At 36.2% G+C, this 27,432-nt stretch overlaps 1 protein-coding gene across 2 annotated transcripts in view; it reads left to right on the top strand.

Annotated features, from left to right (window-relative positions):
* TBC1D19 (TBC1 domain family, member 19) overlaps positions 1 to 27,432 on the top strand; it is a 128,314-nt gene that overhangs the window by 67,586 nt on the left and 33,296 nt on the right. For both annotated transcript variants that reach the window (XM_012664191.1, XM_012664193.1), the window contains 3 exons: positions 3,664 to 3,738; positions 7,894 to 7,956; positions 27,146 to 27,230. In XM_012664191.1, coding sequence (XP_012519645.1) covers positions 3,664 to 3,738; positions 7,894 to 7,956; positions 27,146 to 27,230 — 223 coding nt within the window. The remainder of the gene's footprint in view (positions 1 to 3,663; positions 3,739 to 7,893; positions 7,957 to 27,145; positions 27,231 to 27,432) is intronic.

Here is a 27,432-nt window from a genome sequence, read left to right on the forward strand (position 1 = left end):
GATACATACAGCCTTCAGTCTGTAATCCTGTTTTTTTGTTTTTTTTTTTCAGCATATTATGGGGTACAGATGTTTAGGTTACGTGTGTTGCCCTTGGTTCCCCCCCCAAGTTCGCGTTTCAAATATGTCCATCCTTCGGGTAGTGCGCATTGCACTCCTTGTGTGTACAAATACCCGTCCCCTCCTCCCTCCTCCCCCCTCCTCCCGCCACCCTCCCCCTTCCCCAGCATCCAATAGATGTTGTTCTGATATGTACATTTATGTGTTGGTTAGTTAATACCAATTTGATGGTGAGTACAAATGGATCCCGTTCTGCTGCTCTTGTGGTGCCCCACTTTGGATAATGGGCTTAAGTTTAATCCAGGAAAGTGTAAGTGGTGCTAGATCACTGCTTTTGCCAATTTATCCCATAAATATAAAAGCATAGTGCATAAGGATATTTATTGCCACATGAATTGTAGGAACAAACACACAGAAACAACCTGAAAATTCATCTATAGGCAAATGATTAAATAAATTATGACAAATCTATACTGCAGCTTTAGATATATTATAGCATATGTAGCTAATAAAAAGAATGAGTTAAATTTATACTTATTATTAATAACATAGAGGCACAACTATGATATATCGTTAGGCTAGAGAAGCTAAATAATGGGTATTATATGATTCCATTTCATGTTAAAAAACAGCTGAGGCCAGGTGTGGGGGCTCATGCCTCTAATCCCAGCACTCTGGGGGGCCGAGGTGGGAGGATTGCTTGAGGATGGGAGTTCAAGACCAGCCTGGGTGACATAGTGAGACCTCATCTCTAAAAAAAATTTTAAAAATTTGCTGGGCATGGTGGCACATACCTGTAGTGCCAGCTACTCAGGAGACTGAGGCTGGAGGATTGCTTGAGCCCAGGAGTTGGAGGTTATAGTGAGCTATGATTGGGCCACTGCACTCCAAACCCTGTCTCTAAAAAAATAAAATAAAACAACCCAAACTCCCAACTGTGATTACATATGTATAAGCAGAGAGAAAGGTGTGGAACAATACAAATTACAAATAACATCGCAAATACAATACAAAATACAAATAATGTTAGTTACTTCAGACTTCAGGAAGGTAGAATGGAAGGAGAAAAGATAGTTGCCTTTATTTTGCTTTAGATCGTTTCACTTATTTTAATGGTTATGTGTTAGTTTGTAATTTTAAATTTATTTTATGTTTTAAAAGAAGCAAACTTCTAAACTCCTTAGCTTATGCATTCTAGCCAGAGAGATTCAATAGATACAATGGAAGATAAATAAAACAGTAAAATAATTTTGCTTTAGTTAAAAAATTAAAACATTAATGAGAACTAATTAAAGCTTTTTTATTAAAATTAAAATGACTGAAAATAACCAGTAAATGCCCAGATCATCTTTAGGGCAAAGAGCACTTTGACTCAAACGAGAGAACTATGTTTAAACATCTTTCAAGATTAAGAAATCATGTTAGGAAACAGTGTCAGATATCATCTTGCCAAGAAAGCCACATACATTGTTACCTGAAAAAACTCAAACTCTTTAAAATAATTTAAAGAGGTTTATTCTGAGCCGAGTATGTATGCCCAGAACACATGTTTTCAAGAGGTTCTGAAAAACTGTGCCTGCAGTAGCCGAGTTACAGTTTGATTTTATATAATACATTCATGGAGCCAGAAATTACCGTAAGATCATACATGGAAGGAGTACATTGGTTCAGCCCAAAAAGGCAGGACGTGGATAGGGGAGCTTACAGGCTGTAGGTGCATTTTAAGATTCTTTGATTTGTACTTGGTTAGAGAAATGAAGCTTTGTCTAAAAGCTTGAAATATTTCAACTTAGTATAAGGATGTCTATTAATCAGAGACAAGCCACCAGACATTTAGCAAAACTCAAGTGATTTGTTAAGTAAATTGATGGCCTGCAGGTATGTTTTGAGCTTTGTTTTGCATGGCCTTAGGCCTGTTAATGATTTAGTACCTTATTGCAACAAAGAGTAACTCCAAAAGGGACCATGGGGCATGACAAGGCATGTTGGACCTCTCTTCTCTCAGCTTTGAGGTTTTTCTGGAGTCCCTGTGGCCAAGAGGAAGTCCATTCAGTCATCTGGGGGGCTTAAGATTTTATTTTAGTTCACACGATAAATATTCCTCCTTGTCCCAGATGACCCGTCCTACAACTTTTACTTGTTGGAGGGAATGTCTTCAGCAAGAGTTGTGTATAGATTGGTGTGTGCCATAAGCCAGGCAGCCTTTGAATATGAGCGGAGGCCAGGGCTAAAGTGTCTGACAGATGAAAGGAAGGATTCAGAGGAATACAAGGGTCAGCTAAAGCAATGAGATAATATTAATATTTCCATCTTGTTTCTGTACAACTACTGCCCAATTGATCCCTGTGTTCATCCTTCATGCCCTGACCAGCTATGAACGTGGTGCTTAACCTGATTACAGTCTCAAGTCCCCCTCTCTCTTTCTCTCCCTTCCTCCTCTGCCTTCTTCCTTTCCTCACTTGTTCTTTCCTTTCCATTTTCCTTCTCTTTCATTTTTTACTATCTATTCAATTAAACATTAGCCTAATCTCATTATAGTGCAGTTAATCATGTTTCATAGTATTATGGGACCATGTTCTAATATTAAAAGCTGGCTTCTTTTGTATGTTCTATGATTGCTTTTACTACCAGAGGTTATTTGTTATGTTAAACTTTTTATTTTGTGTTAATAATAATTTAGGCATTAGAAGGGCAGTATAGTGTAATCCTTCTGGGTTTTTTTTTTTATAGGTTATAGGGCCAGCTTTGCTGGGATCAAATCTTATTAGCTTTGTGGCTTTGGGGTAGCAAGTTACTTTTCTCTCTGGACCTTATTTTCTCATATGTAAATGGGAATAATAGTCACTGACATATTTCATTTTGTTGGTATGGGATTAATTGAGTTAACTCGTACAAAGTGGGTAAAACAGTGCCTTGCACCTATGACGTGGCCCGTTTCTTGCGGCCAAGGAATGAACACAGAGACAAAGAGACATAGACACACATAAAGACAGTACATGACTGCAGCCACTACAAAGAGACACAGACACACACAAAGACGGTATAAGACTGCAGCCGCTTTCTTGCTGTAGCTTCTTTATTTATAACACAGCCTGTTTGGCAACTGTCCCACCACAATTTCTTTGTTCCCACACTGTCCCAACTCAACACGTCTCTGTTCCTTGTTGTTTCGTCTCTGGCGAGCTGATGTTTTCATCCTGAACTCTCTAGCCCTTACTGTTTTCAGATAAGGCCACCCTGGAGTTGCGTTGAAGCCCCAGGCATGTTCTGAGAAAAACAACAAGGAAACATTCCCAGACAAAATGTCCTCTACACACCTATAAGTACTTAATAAATACTGTATTTGCTACTAAAGTTAAATTATAATTTAGCAAATGTTCACTAAATATCTACCAGGTGCCAGATGTTATCCCAAGTGGTGGGAATAGGTACATTTATTGAATGTCTACTATTGGTCAGAATATATGGAGGATATAGTTGTGAATAAAACTGAGTTCCTGCTCTCTCAGTGTTTATAATACTATTAATGATTATTATTTATTAAAGTTTGAGGCTGACTTTATAAATGTGATTAACCTTTTTTTGTTTTACTTTTAAATTTAGGATATCTTGTATTATGAGCAGCTTAAGACCAATGTGATACAACATGACCTTTTGGTGGACAGTCTTATTTATAAAGTAAGTGAAAGTAAGCATAGTCTTTACCATTTCTTTAATATTAAAAATTGATATTCGGTATGCAGGGCCTGCACTATGTGGACGATATCTGTTAACCTTGAAAAATAATTTTAAGTGATCATTAAATTTATGCATATAAAGTTAAGGTTGGCCTTCAAAATTTGTAGTTTGCATTCAGTGTTATCTTCTTTCCCTTTGAAGCTGTCCTCATGATCCTTTCCTAGTCCTCCCATTTTTTGATTAAGAGAATAAGCATTTCTTGTCATTATAAACTCATGTTTTCCATACAAATCAAGTAAAAATGCAACTGAAAAGAAAATCAGACTATAATATTTTTATCTTATTTATCTCATGATTCTTTAGGGCCTACTTGTTTATTATACTGAGGTTATTTTTAACTTTTAATTTCTTTTAATTTCTAGACATATGGTAAAGTACACTTCAGGTTTTATGATATGGATACATTGAGGTTTTGCCTCCAAGCATTTGATAATTAAGTTGAGGGTCTAATTGTAGATGCTTTAAACATAATATATGACTAATTCTGAATTAATATTAGGCTGTTTAAAAGACTTGGATTTTAAATTTAAAATTTAAAAGATAGAGGAGGTCTCTATATTACAGGTCTCAGAAATGGGGAAAACAATATAATACATAGAGGACCTGAAAACTTGTCTGAGTAGAACATGGCCAAGGGTAATAATAACAACTAACATTTGATAACTGCTCACTATGTGCCATAGTGTTCCAAACCCTTTACATAGATATTATTTAATCCTGACAACTACCGAAGTGTAGCAGACATCAGCATTTAGACTATGAATGATACATGCATTTTTTTCCTGGGGGAAAAAAACCTCACATTCTGTAAATTCGTACATTAACAATAACAGAGCTTATGGGAAAAAAAGGTTTGGGGTAAGCCCACTCAAGGCTTTTGCAACTTTGTAACCAGAGTACTAACAAAAACAATAGTTGATAGCTTGGGAGAAGAATTAAACAGCTTAGGCAGGCTGCTCTGGTAGGAGCCATTAAAAATGTACAAAAATAATAAAACAGAAATGCTAAAATAATGCAAATAGAAGTGGTGCTCGGGGCCAGCGGGCTGCTGTGAAGGTGAGCACAAGTGCAGCACCTGAGAAGTGTGCCAGGCTGCAGGTGTGCCTCTTTGGAGAGGGAGCCCCAGGGCCAATGTCCATTTTTAATTTTCTTAAAATGCAGCTATAAAGGCTTGTGCTTGTGCAGAAGCTGAGCTCAAGGCTTTTTACCTTGCTGCTGAAGGTTATAATTCTATCCCACTGCTGTGGCTCCCCTTGCTTAAGAAAAATTGTACCTGCACCAAGACAGTTTCCATGTTATACTGACATCATTCCCCTACTTACAAGCCATATAGCCACACGTGTTATAGCAAAACAGAAAGTACTGTTATTTTAGTATTTTACATGTGAGGGGACTGACATGAAAAATTAAAGACATTTGTTTAAATTTACATATTAAGTAGCAAAGCCAAGATTTGGTCTCAGGCAATCTGACTTCAGAACCATACTCTTAACCACTACGCACTAAACAGTAAACAGAAATGAGAATCTAGAGGATACAGTCCTTTGATGAAAAATCTTGAATCTCACAGAGGTTTTACGTGAGATTTGGATCACAGATACTCCTGTTAACTTTGAGGTCAAATTATCATGTTCAGAAGATTATTTTAGGAACAGCATAAGAGATCTTTTGGCCTGTAAGACCTTTAACCTCTTTCTATTCAAATGAGAGGAAACTTACAAGTGAAAAAGCTCAAAAAAGCAGCAATGCTACTATGAGAGTTCTCTGTTGCCAACATGAATTTCTGTTTGAGTCAGTAAAGAAAATCTGTTTTGAGAAAAAAGGTACACAGTTTGTGTCTGAGGAATTGAGTATTAAGTTTTGATAGCATCAATCCTGTGCATATGAATGTTTTTAGGAAGATATCTGTCTAGTTGTTTTTGGCTTGTGTTAGTTGGGCTCTGCTGATCTTGTTGGAACAACTCCAAACATTATTACAGTCAGCCCTTAAGGGAATGAGCATTTTTAAAAAAATATGTAAAGTTTTATTACAGCTCCCTATAGCAAAGACTTGTTTTAAATCTAACTGAAAACAAGGTAGAATGACGTTAGTTAAAGGTTAAAGGAATGAATGGAACAAGGCAGTACTAAATACAGGGTATCGCCAATCGCCCCACCCCCCCAAGCTAACTTAATAAATGGTTCTATCTAAACTGGGTGGTTTTTGTTTTATTTCCCCCCAAACTTGCCCTGTGTCCAAACCTCTGCATTTTTCTACCATTTGCCTGTGATCTGACAATTTATACTAGTGTTTCTCAACCTTTCTTCTTTATGACACCCCTGAAGAGAAAAATTATTTAGTTTCTCTCTAAAAAAAGAAAAATTAAATAACAGAATAAAATTTTGTTGGATAGAGATGAGCTCTAGAGATCCCTTGTAATATGTAGAATTTTTTGGCCCCCAAGAACTAGTTTTCACCCCCAGAGAGGCAATATCACCCCTGTAGAGAATGCATGATCTCTGCCTTTGCCCATGTTGTCTTCTGACTTAGAAGATTGGCCTCTGTCTCCTTAGTGTGTGTCATTACTCAAATTTAGCATACCTCACTACCCCTAGAGTCATCTGTGACTCATTTCATCCTCCCCTGATTGCTACTTTGCTCGGTAGCCTGTTTGAATTTTTCAGGGTGTTTGAGCCATATTATTATGGATTTCTGTAACATTTCCTGTGATTTTTCCTGTTTTCTTGCCAGTGAGATTATAGACTTCTTGAGGATATTGTATCCCTCATCCCATCCAATTGCTATTTGATTGTGTTCTTTATCCCATCCAATTAGTATTTGTTGAATTGATTATATATTGGGTCTAAAAGTATGGTGTCCTTTAGGTCTGGGTTTTTTTGATACAAATAAGATTCAAGATTTATATTTACTTATAAATAGATGAAGACTACTATAAATAAAGACTACTATAAGTAAAGGGGCTTTTAGGTAATTTTTAAAATAGTTTTCTGGATGCCTATTCTGTATCTGATACTATCTTAGGTATTTACCCATACTTTCTGAAGTAGGGGGTGGTATCCCCATTTACAAATACGAAGACCTAGTCTCAGAGTTACTGACCAAAGTCATACAGCTAGAAGTAGTAGAACTGGATTTCAAATCTTAGTTAAATCTGTTGGGATGTCCATGTTCTTTGCACTGATGCACACAAGCAGCAGGTTCTAAGTCAATGTACACAATGTTCAGAGACATTGTGGGGGAAACACAAATATTTTGGTATATTTTTCTGGGCTTCATTTTTTTTGTTTGTTATTGGGGGGGTACCTATATAATGATATAGTGTATCACAGGAAACTATAATTAATTTCTATTAATAATTTTATCATTTTTATTTTTTATTCATTCTTCAAACACTTATTGGGTACTAATTAGATGCCAGGCACTGCTGCTGGTGCTAAATATATAAAAAGCAATTATGACATTGGGGCACAAAGAACCTAAAGTCTTGTAGTGAGAGTAGAAATCTTTAAGGTAGTTTCAGGTCAGAAAGTGAGAATAGAGATATATTTAAAGAAAGGAACTAATACGCTATCCAGGGGAAGTCAATAAACTGGCCATTAAAAGGTGAGTTTAAGATGCAGAAAATTGGTGTTACTGGCCTCCCAGTAGCAAGTGGTGACTTGCAAGTGAATAATCACAAAGGCATGAAAGATATTTGGTATTTGAAGGAATGCCAGGAATGTGGACTTGAGTAGTGAGATTGGAACAGTAATTTAGGGCAGATTGCTGCAGTTGCTTCTGGATGTTATGATTTCATCTGCTTTGCTTTTCCAGCTTTACGATACTTAAATATTAGATTAAAAGGATATAAAATTGAAATAAATAATAAAGAATTACTAATGGAGCCTAAAAAAGTATGTGGAATTTGAGGTCAAATAATGTGTCGCATATATTACTCAAGTAAATATACAGCAGTGATAAAATCTAATTGAGAAGTTTGTAATCATATAGTAATAAATTCATTGCAATATTATTTCTAAATATTGTATGTATGCTTTAGTACTGCAGACAGATTCATTTGGGTTCATTTCAGTACTCTCTACTTTTAATTATAGGATGTGAAGTTGACAGCAAGCAATGATGATTATTATTTTGTATTTGAAGATTATTTATATCAGGTAAGTTTAAAAATTAAAATATATAATGCTCTTGTTTTAGGTACATTAGAGAACCTAAAACAAGATTAGGTGGGAGAATAAGAGTTCCCAATGAGTTTTTAGACTGTTCCTTTTAGTCATATATGCTACAACCAGGAGCTATTGGCAGGTAAGTTTTCGATCTTTGTTGTTGGCACAGATTCTTAAATGGGATGTCAAATTCTTAGTTAAGCCATCCTAAGACATTTGGAGAAAGCATTTTGCATGATACTTTTTAATTAAAGGTATTGAATAAATAAATGTTTTGAAATCAATTTGGAGTGTCGTGATTACTCTAATCATTTCGTATGCTGTTATTGTAGATGCTTGGATCCTTACCTAGGTTTTTTTCATATCTCCTAAAATAAAAGCATTTATCATAAATAGAAAATATGTAATTTATATAGAATATATATATATATTAATAATTTGATTTTGAGTGAATGTCAATATAAATGTCATGGAGTAAATATCTAGATTCCACACAGCAATTTCTACTTGACTAAGCATAAACCAGTTCTAGCTGTTTGGATGAGCAGGCAGTGGTGCTGGTGGTATGTATATGTTTAGGAGAGAAGATAAAATTAAATAAGAATCTCTCGAGAAGGTTTAATTAATCATACATTCCAGACTGAGCACAGTGGCTCATGCCTGTAATCCTAGCACTCTGGGAGGCCGAGGCAGGAGGATCACTTGAGCCCAGGAGTTCAAGACCAGCCTGAGCAAGAGGAAGATCCTGTCTCTACTAAAAATAGAAAAAATTAGTGGGGCATGGTTGCACATGCCTGTAGTCCCATGATATTTGAGAGGCAGAGGCAGGAGGATTGCTTGAGCCCAGGAGTTTGAGGTTGTAGTGAGCTATGATGACTCTACTGCACTCTAGCTAGGGTGACAGAGTAAGACTCTGTCTCAAAAAAAACCAATACATTCCAACAGCTGAGGTATAAAGACTTTATAAAATAAAATTTTAAATAACCTCAGAAATAATTTTAAGAGATTTCTATGATTTCAAATGCATAATTAAAATTTTTTTATTTTAAAATAGCAATTATTTAAAATTACATTTTTTAATATAAAGTCAGTTACTAATTAAAAGGTGGAGAATACAAAAATCTTCTAAAAGTTTATTTGTTCATGTAGCTAATATGTAGCCTTATATCTAATTCTTTTTTTTCCTATGCCTAATTCTTACTACTCAATAGGTTTTTGAATATATAGGCACACTTTGCTTTATTGCACTTCACAGATACCGCTTTTTTTTTTTTTTACAAATATAACGTTTGTAGCAACCCTGTGCCAAGCAAGTCTATCAGTGCCATTTTTCCAACAGCACTTCATGTCTCTGTGTCACATTTTGGTAATTCTTGCAATATTTTAAACCTTTTCATTATTATTACATATGTTATGGTAATCTATTATTAGTGATCTTTGATATTGCTACTGTAATTGTTTTGGAGTGCCACAAACTGCACCCATATAAGATGGCAAACTTAATTGATAAATGTTGTGTATATTCTGAGGGTTCCACCTACCAGCCATTCCCCATCTCTCTTCCTCTTCTCAGGCCTCCCTAGTCCCTGAGACACAACAAGTTGAAATTAGGTTAATTAATAACCCTACAATGGCCTCTCAGTGTTCAAGTGAAAGGAAGAATCATGTCTCTCACTTTAAATCAAAAATTAAGCTTAGTAAGGAAGGCATGTCAAAAGTTGAGATAGGCTAAAAGCTAATCCTCTTGCACCAAATTAGCCAAGTTGTGAATGCAAAGGAAAAGTTTCTGAAGGAAATTAAAAGTGCCACTCTAATGAACACATGAATGAAAATAAAGTGGAACAGCCCTGTTGGTGATATGGAAGAAATTTTAGTAGTCTGGATAGAAGATCAAATCAGCCACGATATTCCCCTAAACCAAAGCCTAATTCAGAGCAAGGCCCTAACTCTCTTCAATTCTACAAAGCCTGAGAGAGGTGAGGGAGCTGCAGAAGAAAAGCCTGAAGCTGGTAGAGGTTGGTTCGTGAGATTTAAGGAAAGAGGCTGTCTCCATAATGTAAAAGTGTGAGGTGAAGCAGCAAATGCTGATGTAGAAGCTGTAGCAAGTTATCCAGAAGATTTAGGTAAGATTAAAGATTAAAGATTGAAGTCGGGCTACACTAAACAACAAATTTTCAGTGTAGATGAAACAGCCTTATATTAGCAGAAGATGCCATCTAGGACTTCTTAGCTAGAGAGGAGAAGTCAATGCCTGGCTTCAAAGTTTAATGTATAATAGGATATTGAATCATACTTTTCTTCTGGTCCCAGAGTTTTTTATTTAAGTGCCAATGCTGAAGGCAATTAGTGATTATGTCCTCATTTCCTAAAGAAGAGCCGCTGGACACATTCTGTGAGAATTGCCAAATGATATGTAAGGTATATCCTAAGCCTTCACTTACCTCTTGTTAGGGGCTAATGCATCTAGTGACTTTAAGTTAAAGCCAGTGTTCATTTACCTTTTTGAAAATCCTGGGGCCCTTAAGGATTATGGCAAGTCTACCCTGCCTATGCTTTATAAATGGAACAACAAAGCCTGCATGACAGCACATATGTTTACAGCATGGTTAACTGAATATTTTAAGCCCACTGTTGAGACTTACTGTTCAGAAAAAAAGATTCCTTTCAAAATATTACTGCTCATTGACAATGCCCTTGGTCATCCAGAACTCTGATGGAAATTTGCAAAGAAGATTAAAGTTGTTTTCGTAGCTATTAATACAATATCCATTCTGTAGCGCATGGATCAAGGAGTCATTTTGACTTTCAAGTCTTTTTTTTAAGAAAGACATTTTCTAAGGCTATAGCTGCCGTATATAGTGATTCCTCTGGTGGATCTTGGCTAAGTAAATTAAAAGCCTTCTGGAGAGGATTCACTGTTCTAGATGCCATTCACACATTTTGCCAAATCACAGCATCTGTGATTCATGGGAGGAGGTCAAAATACCAATATGAACAGTGGTCTGGAAGTTGATACCAACCTCCGTGGATGACTTTGAGGGGTTCAAGACTTCAGTGGAGGAAGTAACTGCAGCTATGGTGGAAATAGCAAGAGAACTAGAGTTAGAAGAGGAGCCTGAAGATGTGACTGAACTGCTGCAATCTTATGGTAAAACTTAGTGGACGAGGAGTTACTTCTTATGGATGAGCAAAGAAAGTGACTTCTCGAGATGGAATCTGCTATTGGTGAAGATGCTGTGAACATTGTTGAAGTGACAACAAAGCATTTAGAATATTACATAAACTTAGTTGATAAAGCAGCAGCAGGGTTCAAGAGAATTGGCTCCAGTTTCGAAAGAAGTTCTACTGTGGGTAAAATGCTGTCAAACAGAGAAATTTTTCATGAAAGGAAGAGTCAATCAATGTGGCAAACTTCATTGTTGTCTTACTTTAAGAAACTGCCACAGCCACCCCAACCTTCAGCAACCACCACCCTATCGGTCCGCAGCCATCAACATTGAGGCCAGACCCTCTACCAGCAAAAAGATGACAACCGCTGAAGGCTCAAATGATTGTCAGCATTTTTTTTTAGCAATGAAGTGTTTTTTAATTATGGTATGTACATTTTTAGACATAAGTTATTTATATAGGAACACTAGTTTACTAATAACCTCTGTACTTTAGAAATACAGAGTGGAAATTATAATTTTTAGAATGGTGGTATGAGGAGCTCCACAGAACTATCCCCAGCAGAAAAATCATAACTAGTGAAAACTATTTTTTATAAAAAGCATTTAAAGTCTCTGGAAATTGTCTTAAGGTCATAGAACAAGTCAGCAAACAAAGAAACATTTATTCAAGAAAAGATACTAAATCTCAGTAGAAACGATTTGTGACACTTGAATCATGACCTTTTTACTTCCCCTCACCCCGAGATCAGAATGACAGACGCTTCAGTTCAGCTGAGTGTGGCCAAGAAGATGGGGCTCCCTCTCTCTATAGCTTCTAGTCAAGGGCTATAGAAGCTCCATAGGAGAGGCAGATGGCCAGTATTTCTCATCCCCCTCAGCTCTATGTTGCATGTGCTAAATTCCAAAAAAGTGCCACCATGAAGTTGGGGGATCCCTTATCATAGGGCAGAGATCTGGCCGCAGAGGTCTGCTCCCAGAAGGCTGAGAACACTGGGGACTCAAGTGCCCTCACCCCAGCTTATTCATAGGGTGGAGGTTCCACACAGGGAAAGGCAAGCTTAGAGGACCAGAGGCTACTGCCCCCACTCACTGCCTTTCTCAAAAGTAGAAGTGTCTCTCTGACAGAAGTGGGCCACTCTCCCTCCACAGCTCCAGAGCAGTGACTCAGAGATTTTGCCCAGAGGGGGATGCAGCCATAGTAACAGGAGCTCTTAAGCTCTCCTCAAAGAAATGACTATCAGGATTGGGGGAAAATTCCAACCCAATGGGGCTCTCTAAAACCATAAGCAGCTAGTTTAGCAGAGAAAGCCAGAGATACAGATAGCTAGGAGGAGTCCTGATAGGGTAGAAAGAAACCTCGAAGACTGGCCTCAAAAATGATCTCTGCAAGGGGGGGGGGGGGGGTGTCCAAATTCCATTAGATCAGAATGGTATACATTTATGCCTGAGGACATTGTCGAAAACAGTAGAATAATCAGCTGGCAATTAGAGGAACCTAAGGTCTGGCTGTGATACCAGGAAAGATAGGAAGTTTAACACAGAGATCAGGGGAAGATATAGTCAAAGAACCCTGCTAAAACCAAGGTCATTGAAGAGTATTTGTATGTATGCCCAAGGCTATACCTTCTGAGGTACATAGAAGCTTCACACTGTGGGAGAAATAGACTTCAATAAAATATTCCCACCAAGTCACTAAAAATAAGTAAACAGCAATAACCACAAGCTCTAGCTGCCTGTAAGAGGGCCTGGATATCGGACTTAGACAAAAACTTCAGAGCAGCCATTATAAATACATTCAAAGAACTAAAGGAAACCATGCTTAAAAAAGTAAAGAAAGGTATGATGACAATGTCTCATCATATAGAGAAGGTCAATAAAGAGATAGAAATTATTTTTTTTTAAGTACCAAATAGAAATTCTGGAGTTGAAAAGTACAGTAACTGAAATGAAAAAATTCACTGGAGGGACTCAACAGTATATTTGAAAAAGCAGAAAAGAATCAGTGAACTTGGAAGAGAGTCCACTAAAAATTATGTCATCCAAAGAACAGATAGAAGAGAATGAAGATAAATGAACAGAGCTTCAGGGAATTTTAGGACACCATGATGCTCACCAACATATTTATAATAGGAGTATCAGAAGGAGAGGACAGAGAGAGAGAAAGGCACAGAAGTATTTGATGAAATAATGGCTGAAAACTTCCCAAATGTGATGAAAAACATTATCTACACATCTTCTGTGTGTATAAATTTAGGGGGTACAAGTATAATTTTGTTTCATGGATAGATTGCGTAAGTGGTGAAGTCAGAGCTTTGGGGGTATCCATCACGTGAATAAAGTACATTGTACCTAATTTCTCATCATGCACCCACCTCCCTGTCCCCCACCCTTCCAAGTTTCCATTGCCTATCATTCCACACTTTATGTCCATGTGTACATATTATTTACACATCTAAGATATTCAGTTAATGCCAAGTAGGATAGATGGAGATATCCACATATCATAGTCAAACTGTGAAAGCCAAAGACAATGAGAAAAATCTCAAAGGTGCTGAAATAAATATTGAATGATAATTTTTTCTTTTAGTTAACTCATGTTCTAGTAGTTCTATCCTCAAATATCTCTGTGGTCTTAGGCAATTCACCAGACCTCCATGGATCTTCATAATCTTATCATTAAAAGGAGGTTTTAGAATAGACTGTTTATATGTACATATCAGAGCTACCAAAAAAAAAGGTGCTGTTTATGCCATTAATTACAAGGCAACACAGTTGGGTTTTTCCATAAAGGTATTTATTACAAATTTTGTTTATTCTTTTTAAACCCAGATTTTAAAATTCTTTTATCTCAAGAGTTACTAGTTACTGGGGTTTTTATCTGTTGAGATTTTTATAATTTGTTATGCAGGAAAATTCTATTGGTTTTTTCCTGAAAACAGAATAGTTTTATTGGCATTAATCTGTGGGTCTTTTGTTACATTTCTTTACTACAGCTAAAAAGTAAATTGGCCTTCTTATTCATCTGTCTTGTCTAATGCTAGCCACCCCCTCCTTAATCCATTCTACACAGTAGAGACACAGTAATTTTTTAGAAACACCAATCAATTCATGTCACTTCTGTGTAAAACCAAAAGACCAAAATCCTTCACAGAACCTATATGCCCCTGAATGACCTGGCTCACCTCTCCCGACTTTAAAAGCACATATTAATGCTTTTGGACACTTCTCTCTGACATTCTGGCAGAGTATATTCCATTCTGTATTCCAACCACCCTGATCTTTCACTCCTTAAGTTCACAATACTCTTTTCTACCTCAGGGCCATGAGACGTGCAGTTTCTTTTATATGGAAGACTGTTAGCCTCCCCTCTTTACCTAGTAAACTCCTGTTTTTCCTTCAGCTCTCAGCTAAATATCATTTTCTCGGATACACCTTCCCTGGCCAAACCCCTACTCCCTACGCAAACACATACAACAAGGTCATGGCTATGTAATATATGCTTTTAAAGTACTACGTAGTACTTTTCTTTTCTTTTTTTAATGCATGTTTAAGTTAATTTTTATTCTTCTTCTGCTGTTGGTAAATTGTGATAGGTTGCAAGAGCTGCCTTGTCCTGTATGTAGTACTTTCCATACTTTTTATTTATAGTACTTATTATAGCTTATCTGATTATTTTGTGTTGGTTCTCATTGTTAATTCCAGTGTCTAGTGCACTATTGATACTGAATAAAAATTTTCCATAATCAAAACTTACCTATCGGGTACAATGAACACTATTCTGGTGACAGGTACCCTAAAAGCCCTGACTTTAGCATTATATAATGTATCCATGTAACAAAAACATTTGTAACCCCTTAATAATTTGAAACAAAAAAATTTTCCTTAATATCATGTACTTTTTTTTCATTGATACGTTATTTTCATTATTACAAAGGAAGCTCTCTTTATTTATCTGAAAACTTAGTAATTATTGGCTGAGTGAGATTTACCATCATTTTATGGGGCTCTAGTTTTCCTTCAGTTAGAGTTTAATTCCAGATGTGATGGATCATTTTTTATGAACTGATTTCTAAGGAAAACAGATTAGTTAATGTCATACAATTAAAGATATATAATAGATAAAACCAAATAAACTAAATATCTACCACTTGCCAAAAATTTAACCAACTTATTAAAATTTTTTGGTCTTTCCTATGCCATTTTAATCCTTAACACAAAACTTATGACACCAAACTTATCAACACATACATTACAATATCAGCCAAAGGCCAATAATGGTGTGATTTATACTAACCTGTGTGACTATTCTGCTTTACTGTGTGGGTAGAGAGAGTGTAAATTTAACAAATTCATCCTGTTTGGTGACTGGAGAAAAGAGGACTGCCAATTTTAAGTTACAACTGCAAAGCCTCTTTGGTGGTGGTAAAAGGGACTTGCCAGGTAACAGTTCTGCCTTATTTGGTAAACAGAGTCAGTGAGGGTAGCTGTTGTAAATGAGAGCAGTAATAATTTCTCCAAATAGTGCCAGAATTAACCTGTAAGGGTATATTAAGTTTTGCCTGTTCCACGTATAAGTGACGTATGTAAGAAAACTTCTAAGGACACATAAAAGAAAATTTGTAAGTGATAGAGTCAGACAAACAGAATTATTTACAAACAGTAGATGCATTTTTTGAGAAAAAGCAGTATGAGCATCATTCAGTAGTTATTGATCTGCCTCTGATGAAGCCTGTTTTGGTAGGGGCATCTGAGAGTGTTGATGAATGCCAACGGCTCTGGTGGAAAAAAGTTACTGATCTTTATACTACATGTAAATGATACCGCCTTTGATGGGTTTATATTCTAGCTAGGGAGGCAGAATGTGAACATACAAAATGTTTTGAAATTGTTTTAAAGTGTTACGTAGAGCAGTAGATATTAAATTAATATCATAGACTGTGCTTTAACCTTTATTTTCCATTTTTATCAGTATTTTAGTCCAAATTGCATTGTTTTTAGATTTTACAGAATTTTTTCAGTCATAGGTCTCATGACCTCTGCTATTTTTAGTACTTTGGAAATGACTAAATAAGCTCTTTAAAAAAATGTTGTAGTAAGAACATTTAACATGAGATCTACCCTCTTAACAAATTTGTAAGTGTACAGTGTGATATTGTTAGCTGTAGGCACAACATTGTACAGCAGATCTCTAGAACTTAATCACCTTGCGTAACTGACATGTTATACCCACTTACTAGCAATAGCTCATTCCCCTTTTCCGCCAGCCCTTGGCAACCACCATTCTAATCTCTGCTGCTACATGTTCCACTATTTTAGATACCTCATGTAAGTGGAATCATGCAGTATCTGTCCTTCTGTGACTGGCTTATTTCACTTAACATAATGTCCTCCAAGTTCATCCATGTTGTCTCATATGGCATCATTTCCTTTTTAAAAGCTAAATAATGTTTCCTTGTATGCATATACTACATTTTCTTTAGCCATTCATCTGTCTAAGCTTTAATGTGGATCTTTATCCCCATAACGTATCTAAAAGGATAACTACAGTAACTAAGCTTTTCTCTTTGGGAATTATGCAAAATTAAATTTTCCTCATATACAGTTACTAAGAAAACACTTTCCATGGTGATACTTTTTAATTATTTTATTTTATTATTTATTATTTATTTTTTCTTTTTTTTCTTTTTCTTTTATTTTCCTCACTGCAGACCTGCTGAATCATAATTATTTGTTTTATAATTAGCCTGAATTAGTAGAAGTTTATTTTAACTAATGAAAATATATGTAATTGTGTGCATTGTAAACAACATACTATGATCAGAAATTGAGCTCTGTTTTTTCTCTGTGAAGAAAATTATATGTGTGTGTGTAATAGTAATAAGACAAATGAAAGCCTGTTCTTATTATTAATTATAGGCTTTCTTTTGGCAGAGCCACCCAACAACACAGCTGCTGTATGGGAAAATTGTTGATGATAATGTAACAAATTTAATATTGTTGGCTATGGTCTTGGTCATAGCCCATTTATTGGACTTTGTGAGTAGACTAGAAAATCAGATGGCACATGGTATCACTGTGTCCACATACAGATGAGAAAACATCCAGTAATCTCTCTTTAAAGAAAGTCTCGACCTATGTTACAAGCATACACAGGCACTGCTCCTGAATGCCTCATGTTAATGTTACCTAAATTTTATAGGCAACAACACTGAATACTATAGAAATTATGTTTTTACTAATAAGTCAATCTTAGTATTCTAAAGTTTAGTTATTTTTTATTTTGCATGGAATTCCTAAAAGTACTTAGTGGTGTTGAAAGTTTTAAATTATGTCAGGGTTTCTAAATGTGTTCAAACAAAAGACACCTCTTATTCGATGGAATTGGGTAGTCTGACAGTATCATTTGCAGGTTCCAGTACTAAATGGCATTATCACAAACTACACAAGTTAACATATAGTCCAAATTATATAAAATATTCATAGGAAAGAATTCATATATAGTAAAAGAAGACATAGAGATTTACTCTTTCTGTTGTATGACAAATCTTCCATCAAATGCTTGGCTTATCTTGTAAATACTTAGTAGAGTGTCCTGTATATGTTTGTTAGATCTAGTTGGTTTATTCTGTTAAGTCTTCTGTTTCCTTCTGATTGTTCTGTCCATTATTAAGAGTGGTATCTTGAAGTCTCCACCTATTATTGTGGAACTGTCTATTTCTCCCTTTAATTCTATCAGTTTTTGCTTCATACATTTTGGTAGTCTCTTACTAGGTGCATAAATGTTTATAGTTTTTATATTTTGCTGTACTGAAACTTTAATATTTAATCTTTTTTGTCTCCTCTAACTTTTTTGATTTAAAGTCTATTTTGTCTGACATGAATATAGCTACCCCGCTCTCTTTTGGTTACTGTTTGCATTGAATATCTTTTTCCATCCTTTTACTTTCAACCTATTTGTGTCTGTAGATCTCAAATGAGACTCTTGTAGATGGCATATAATTTGATCATGTTTTTTAATTCATTCTGTCAATCTCTGTCTTTTGATTAGAGAGTTTAATCCATTTGCATTTAAAGTAACTACTAATGATAAGCTATTTCTCTCATTTTTCTATTTGCTTTCTATATACCTTATAGCTTCTTGTTTCTCATATTCTGCATTACTGTCTTCTTTTGGGTTTAATTGGGGGGTTTTGTAACAAAATGTTTAAATTCCCTTCTTATTTTCTTATAAGTGTATTCTCTTGCTATTTTCTTTGTGGTTACCATGGGGATCACATTTAACAGCCTAAAGTTATAACACTCTAACTTAAATTTATACCAGTTTAACTTCAATAACATAAAAAATCTGTACTACTTTACAGTACTGTCCTCACCCCTTTCAGTTGATGACATCATGGTATTACATCTTTAAACATTGTATATGCAAAACATAAATTAATAATTTTTTTGCTTCATGAGTATTTTATTTTTTCATTTTAAACTAATTATTTAAATGCATTAATATCTTCAATTATATAGAAAACAAAATATGGAGTTACAATAATACTAATTTTAAATTAATAATTTTTCAAATGTATTAGTTTCTTAAATGATACAGAAAACAAAAAGTAGAGTTATAAAACATTGTTACAATAATACTACTTTTTTTTTTGAGACAAAGTCTCACTCTGTTTCCTGGGCTAGAATGCTGCGGCATCGGCCTAGCTCATAGCAACCACAAATTCCCAGGCTCAAGTGATCCTCCTGCCTCAGCCTCTGGAGTAGCTGGGACCACAGGCATGCACCACCATGCTTGGCTAATTTTTTCTATTTTTAGTAGAGACAGAGTCTCGCTCTTGCTCAGGCTGGTCTCGGACTCTTGACCTCAAGTCATCCTCCAGCCTCGGCCTCCCAGACTGCTAGGATTACAGGCATGAGCCACCGTTCTCGGCCTTGTTACAATAATACTACTTTTTATAATTGCCTGTGTGTTTACCTTTGTTGACATCTTTATTTTTCACTCAGATTTGAGTTGCTGTCTTATGTCATTTTATTTCATACTGCAGGACTCTCTTGAGCATTTCTCAAAGGATATCTAGTGGTAACAAACTTTCTCAGCTTTCATTTATGTGGGAAAGTCTTAATTTCTTCCTCACTTTTGAAGGACAATTTGCTGAATGTAGTATTCTTGGTTGCAGGTTTTTTTTTTTTTTCTTTTATCACATTGAATGTGTCAGCCCACTGTGTATGGCCTTCAAAGTATCTGATGAGAAATCTGATAATTTTGTAGAGGATCCCTTGTGTGTAATGAGTTGCCACTCTCTAGCTGCTTTCAAAATTCTTTGACTCTATAGTTCGGTTATAATGTATTTTAGTGTGGGCCTCTTTGAATTCATCCTACTGGCAGTTTGTTGAACTTCTTATTTCATGTTTATATTCATGTCTTTAATCAAATTTGGGAAATTTTCAGCCATTATTTTTTCAAATATTCTCTCTACCCCTTTATCTCTCTCTCTCTTTTCCGTCCACAACTCCTACATGCATCCATTGGTTGGCTTGATGGTGTCCCACAGGTTCCTAAGGCTCTGTTTACTTGTCTTCCATTTTTTAATTTCTGTTTCACAGACTCATTTATTTCTAATGCCCTATCTTCTAGTTGGCTGATTCTTTTTTCTGCCTGCTCAAATCTGCCTTTGAATCCCTCTGGTGAATTTTTATTTCAGTTATTGTACTTTCCAGCTCCAGATTCTTGGGAGGTTTCTTTTTAGGTTTGCTATTTCTTTACTGATATTTCCATTTTGTTCATACATCATTTCTTGACTTTCTCCACATGTTCTTTTAGTTCTTTGAGCATCTTTAAGATAGTTATTTTAATGTCTTTATCTACTTTAATGAGTAGATTTGCTTTTAGGTCTTTTTCAGGGAGAGTTTCTGCTGATATTTTTTTTCCTTTAAATGGATCATATTTTCCAGGTTCTTTGTATTCTTTGTGATTTTTTTGTTGTTGAAAACTAGACATTTGAATCTAATAATGTGGAATCTCTGGAAATCAGATTCTCCTCCTTCCCTAGGATTTTTTGTTTTTGTCTTTGTTATTATTTTTGTTTCTTTGATTATTGTAGTTTCTTGCTGTGCCAAGGATCACCCTGAGGTATAAACTTAAGGTCTGTGAGCCTGCACCTTTCCATGGGCATACACGGTCACTTTCTTCTTTTTCCCCATATACGCAGTTGTTTTTGAATGAGCTAGTCTTTAATATCTTGTTCTCAAAAGGAAGAAAAGAGAAAAATGAAGGGGTGGGGAGGACATTGTCCCTTTAAATCCCCTGAGAGTCATTTCAGCCAGAGGGGCAGAGGCTTGAAACAATGGGGGGAGGTTTAAGAACAATGACCCCTTTCTCCCATCCCCACCCTTAACTCTTTGTCTGCACTTTTCCACTCAGAAGCAGCAGTAAGCAATCAGAGTACAGACACCAAGTTTTCAGAGGACAGTGTGCTTTTTTCCCACCCTGCATCCTTCAACCTACATGCAAACTGCTCTTGGAACTGCTTACCAAGGGGCTTAGCGTAGAGGATGCCTATGTGGTAAGAGCTGAAATTGATCAAAATTGACTGCAAGTTACCATCCAGCCTTTCCCCTGAAAGTTTCAAGACTTCAGTAGACTCCAGAGTTCTAAAATAATTACATCAGACTGATTCTCCCAGTGCAATTATTGTCTAGGTGTGAGATAGATAGTTGGTGCTTGCTACTCTACCATCTTCCCAGAGTCCACTTTATGACTTATTTTACAGCACCCTGGTAAGGTAGCTTTATTCCCCTTGTACAGATGAAGCAGCAGAGGCTCAGAGCCAAAGCTCATATAGCTATCAAGACCCCAAGTCAGGGCTGTCCATTTTCAAAGCCCAGTAAGCCATATTGCCCTTTAATTTATGAAAATTTAAATGAAGGCAGAGTATCTTAAAAAGACATTTTTGGAAATTTATCATTTGAAATTCACTAAATTGGTTTGGATAAAAATGCAAGAGCACAACAAATGAAAACATTATATAATAGTTGTATATTAAAGTGATCATTCTGGTTAAAGACCAAAAAAAAATGATTATCCAATTGATATCTGTCATTTCTTGTGTTTTATTATATAAATAACTTATTTCTCAGAAACACTTACCACAAATATGTTTTCCAGAAATAAAAGAAATTTTTAGGATCAAGTAAATCTTTTTCAGCTATATGTAGATACTTTAGGTAGAATTTTGCTATTAACAGTTTAGATTTATACATATCTAATTTCTTATAACTCTTCTAAATAAAGTAAATTACTGTCATATATAACCTCATCCCCGTAAAGTTTAATTTTTACTTAATTAGTAATCAAAGTTAAATTTCCTACTTAATTTGGTGGAAATTGTCATCTTCATATAAACATATTTTCTAGCAAATTTGCAATTGAATTATTTTCTTACAGATATAGAAATTAGAATCTCAGAAGTTAAAACAACAACTCAGGTTAGGTAGGAGTTGGCAGCTCTTTGCTTATATCCCAGGGTTGCATACCAGTATGTACTGTCTAACATACCACCTCTGGCATTATCACTTTACAGTCACCAATATTCTCCTTGGAGCAGTCTCAGATGTCTTGTCTTCTTGAGGACACCAGTTACTACAGGGGGATATATTTAAGCACAGAGCTTCTTCTAAAATTACTATGCTTCCCCCACTCTGCTAAACTAAGGGAAAGTTAATACGAACATTTCTTTAGGAATTGTTTTCCCTCTTGGCAATAGTAGAAAGATATTTGTAAGTATATTTTCTTTTTAAATTATTTTACCTAATTGCATTACTTGTATTAGTCTATTATTATACTATTTTATTAGTTGTATTAGTTTTGCTATTGTAATAAGTTATCATAAATTTAGTGGCTTAAAATGAATATATTTTCTTATAGTTCTGAAGTTCAGAAGTTTGAAATGAGTTTCACTGGGCTAGAATCATGGTGTGGGCAGGGCTGTATTGCTTTTGGACACTCTGGAGGAGAATTTTTATTTTTTGCCCTTTCCAGATTCTAGAGTGTACTTGCATTTCTTGGCTTGTGGCCCCTTCCTCCATCATCAAAGCCAGCAGATAGCATCTTCAAATCTCTCTCTGATGCTGACCCTGCTACCTCTCTCTTTCATATATAAGGATTCTTGTGATTACATTGGGCATACCTAGAAAATCCTGAATAATCTTCTCATGTAAAGATCTTCAATTTAATCACATCTGCAAAATCCCTTTTGTTGTGTAAGACTGTGATCCCCAACCCCTGGGCTGCAGACTGGCACTGGTCTGTGGCCTGTTAGGGACTGGGCCAAAGAACTCCACCCCTCAGCCCCCTCCACCTCCAGCCCTCCCCATCCATGGAAAAGTTGTCTTCCATGAAACCAGTCCCTGGTGCCAAAAATGTTGGGGAATGCTGGCGTTAGGTAACATATCCACTTAATGTCTTAATCTTAGTGTCTAGTCTGTTTTGTGTTGCTGTAACAGAATACCTGACACTGGGTAATTTATAAAGAATAGAAGTTTATTTGATTCACAATTCTGATGGCTGGAAAGTCTAAGATCGGACAGCTCATCTCATGAAAGTCTCATGCTACTTCAACTCATGGCAGAAAATGGAAGAGAAAGGGGGCATGTGCAAGGAGACCAAATATAGAAGGAACAACCTGCTCTCCCAGTAATGAAGCAAGTCCCACAGGAGTACATTAATCTATTCATGAGGGATCCATCCCAAGACCCAAACACCTCCCACTAGGCCCCAGCTCCCAACACTACCACACTGGGAATCCAATTTCAATAGGAATTTTGGTAGAGACAAACCATAGCACAGAAATTCCAGAGATTAGGAAGTGGACATCTTTAGGGGAGCATTAGTCTGCTTCCCACAGTGGTGTGTGAAAGTTTGGCAAGAGAAAAGATTAATAGTATTTACTGGATCAATAACATATTACGGATTTAGAATTTTTTAGAGCCTAATGATTTTGCGTAATTATTAGAAAACATCACATTAATAAGTCAAGAAATAAAAATCATATTATTATCTAAATAGATACCAAAAATATGTATGAAACTGTATTTGATATTATCCATTTAAAAAAATTTTTAATTGTGGTAACATAAAATGTATCATCTTAACCATTTAAGTGTACAGTTTAGTAATGTTAAATATATTCACATTTTTGTATAACCTAATTTTTTTATTTCAATAGATTTGGGGAATACAAGTTGAATTCCATTACATATATATGTTATATAGTGGCTAAGTCTGAGCTTTTAGTGCACTCATCACCAAAATAATGTACATTGTACCCAATAGGTAATTTTTCATCCCTAACTCTTTTTATACTAACTCTTTCTACACTAGAAAGTAAGTATATTTTCTCAACATAATAGTATTTACGTGAAACTAATATTCACCATCTTGATGTAAATTAATGTTACTTATTATTGAAATATTAGAGATGTTTCCTCTAAAGCAAGAAAAGAACACAGATCATTTTGGAATTTCTAGCCAATGAATAAGATAAGAAAAATAGAGTTACAGATATCAGAAGGAACATAACATTATTATCAAATATATATCAATATATATATTGAAATATATATAATTCAAGGAATAGGACTGGAAAACATTAGAACTAAGATGACTCAGTTAAATACCTCTTTACCAAATAAAATATTAAAATCCCTATTACTTTGTTTTGTTTTATTTTGTTTCGTTTTGAGACAGGGTCTTGCTCTGTCGCAAGGGCTAGAGTGCAGTGGTGTCATCATAGCTCACTGCAAATTCAAACTCCTGGGCTCAGGCAATCCTCAGGCCTTGGCCTCCCAAAGTGCTAGGATTACAGGCATCAGCCACCATGCCCAGCCCTCTTTTAAATATGAGCAAAAATTATTTAGAATATATAGTGGAAAATAAAGAGTCAGGCAACGTAAGGGACTGAGCTCACTCACACAGCCCCCTTTCCTAGTGGAAATGATACATAAAAGATAATAAAGAATGTACATGTACAGCCAAATAGCCATCACATTTTTCAACGCATATACCCTTTGACTGGGCAATTCTACTCCTATGTATTTGTCCCACAGAGGCACTCGTTAAGTGTGAAATGGCACAATAAAAGGCTAATTATTTTGGTACTGGCAGAAATCACATAAAATTGAAAATAATTTATTATTAAATGTTAATTTATAGGAGACTAACCCATTAGATAAATTTAAGGGCTAATCAAAGATATAGAATGAAGAATGAAGAAGCTCTATATATATATCGATATGAAAAGATCTCTTTAATGCATTGTTTAAAAAAAGCAGATACCAAACATATATGATGCCCTGCCATGTGAGCCGAAACAGCTCTTGTCAAGGTCACCAATAACTAAATCCAATGACCAATTCTCCATACTCTTCTTAATTGATCTCTCAACAGCATTTGACCCAGTTCTGTTCTTCCTTCACTTGGCTTTCAAGACATCAACTCTTTTTAGATTTCCTCTTATTTTACTGGTCACTAGAGGCAAATCCAGCATTTTGGGGATGTAAAGCTTATACAATTTGGAGGGCCTTCTTTAAAAGAAAGAGAATATAATATTACAAATAAAAAATCAGGTAAGAATATATATTTTTGTTTAGAATAAGGAAAAAATAATAACAAATCATTAGAATTATAGAGATTCAAGTCATTTTCTTCTGAGATCTTATTAAACAGTTTACCAGAAATGCATACGTAGAAATGCTTTCTGATTACAACCTGACTTACCTTGCTTGCCTAGAACACTCTATATCTCCCAGCTACCTCCAACACTCACAGGGACCTGTGTGAAGGAAGAAGCCCTAAAGCCCCTTCATCGCATCATGGTGGATAGCAGAGGTGGATTTACCCTTCTAGGCTAGTTCCTTCTCTTCTCTCTGATACTTTAGAATTACTCAGGTCTCAGTTCTTGGTCTTCCCTTCTCTGGTTACACTCACTCACTTGATTTCACCAAGCTTACCTATTTTGTGGCTTTTGTTACCATCTATATGTTGATAATTCCCAAATTTATATCTTCAGTTCAAACTTTACTCCTGTACTCCAGACTAAAAATCTCCAACTGCCAATTCAACATCTCCATTTAAATGTCCTGCAGACATCCCAAACTTAATACATTGAAAACTGAACCCCTCATTTCACTCCCAAAACGGTTCTGCCTGCTGCTTTCCCTGTTTCAGTGGATAGTAACTCCTAACTTTCCACTTTCTCAAATCAAGCATCCTTCCATTTTCAACTTGTTACATCCCTGACTCCTGTCTTTGTCTCACACACTACATCCAACCTGTTGGTAAATCCTGTTGGCCCTGCCTTCACAGTGTATTTAGAATCTGACCACTTTTCCCCACTTTCACTATGTTGTAAGATGGGTTCCCAGGGAAGCCAACTCAGATGGAGATGAGCATGCTGCAGGTTTATCAGGGAGTGCTCTTCGAATCAACAACTGTGGAAGCGCAGTAAGTGAAGCAAGGTTGAGCAGAAGGAAAAGTCTAGCTGCAATACAGTTTAAATGGAAGCCTCAGCCAATGCCGCAGAGAGTTCTGAAGAAGGGGTCAACTCTCAGACCCATCCTGAGTGGGGGACAAGAGGTTGAGGCCTTTTTCTCTTACATCATCTTCATTGGATGTGGGCCATTCCAGGAAAAAAATAAAGGGTGTGATCTTAATATTTGAGCAAAATAGCTCTCTTCAGCAGAGGTAATCCATGAAAGGACTGGCTGCTGAGGACTGTCTGCTATAGCACTACCAGCTGCTCTAAAAAGTCCTTCATTCTTTGAGAAGATCTCTGGGTGGTTCTTCACACACTCACCACACACTGCTGCCATCTGAGTCCAAGCCACTATCAGTAGTCTCCTAACTAGTCTCCCTGCTTCTGTACTTGACCTTTATGGCCAATTCTCGTCACAGTGGTCAGAGCGATCCTTATAAAATATCTTAGATCATTTCACTCCTCTGTTTAAAATCCTGCAATGGCTCCCCATTTCACTCCCAATAAAACCCAACATCCCCTCAGTGGCCTGCAATGCCTTGCCTGATTCGTCCTCTCTTTCTTTCTGACATATGTCTTTCAACTCCTCTGCTGCAGCCACACTGGCATCCATGCTGCTCCTCCAAATCATCAGGCATGCGCCCGTCTTAGCACCTTTGCAGCTGTTGGCTCTTCTGTCTGGAATGCTCTTCACCAGATAGCCACATGCTAAGTTTCTCAACTCCTTTCAAGACTTTGATCAGATGTCACCTTCTCAATGAAGCCTTCCCTGACTGCCCTCTTTAAAATGACAACCACCTGTTCCCTGTTCCCTTTTACCTTGTTCCCATAGCACTTACCACCTAAAATACTATGTAATATAATTATTTATCACATTTGCTACTTATTACCCCTAGAACAGTACCTGGTGCATAGTAGAAGCAGAAGACAATTAGTAAACTGATATAAAAAAAAAAAAAATCTGAGGAAATCATCCACAATGGAGCACAGAGGGATAAAAGTAACAGGCACAGCGGGTTGAGTAAGTGCAGGTCAATGAGTTGACACGCCCAATGCCTGCTGCATCCCAGCAGTGAGTCTAATTTATTTCCTGCACTTTTCAAATTGCCCTGTGCCACTGCAGTTACCTAGGGTCTGCCCTGTACATTTCTCATCTGCTAAATTTCTCCCAGGTGTTTCTTTTTCCCAGATAGAAGACACAAGAAAAGAATCAACTGGTGGTTAGCAACTTGCATTTTCTGCTGTTGATCAAAGTTTAGTTGCAAAGAGTGAGAACTCTTTGGAAGAACTTTGGCCGTTGACATGTGGCATCCCACTATAACGCCACAGGTATACGGACAGAGGGCATCTTCCCATCACAAGGCACTGTACTGAATCTGGAACAATGACACATCAACGCTTTCCAAGTAGGAAATAGGAATGAATTATCTGGTTTTATAACAGTGCTTAATGGCTTGTTTTTTCCAATGTTATACCCAGGTATTACTCTGTTTTTCCCGGGATACATCTGTGTTGAGTCACTTTGCATATAACAGTGCTTCGCCACCGAAATCATACATAAGAGGTAAAATTTTAGTAATTTTAAGGAAGTATTCTTTAAGATTTACATAAACCTACCAAGAATGCTGGTTTATTTTATGACATATATTGGTGTTTTCCTTTCCTTTTTTTTGGTAAATTACTAGATTTCCTTTCAGATGACTGTAACTGTCCTTTCGCTCTCACTTAAATCAGTGCCCAAGCAGCTTATCACAAGTCACAGGAAA

The sequence above is a fragment of the Propithecus coquereli genome, unplaced genomic scaffold (genome assembly GCF_000956105.1).
Source record: "Propithecus coquereli isolate 6110/MARCELLA unplaced genomic scaffold, Pcoq_1.0 Scaffold87, whole genome shotgun sequence".
Classification (NCBI taxonomy): Eukaryota; Metazoa; Chordata; class Mammalia; order Primates; family Indriidae; genus Propithecus; species Propithecus coquereli.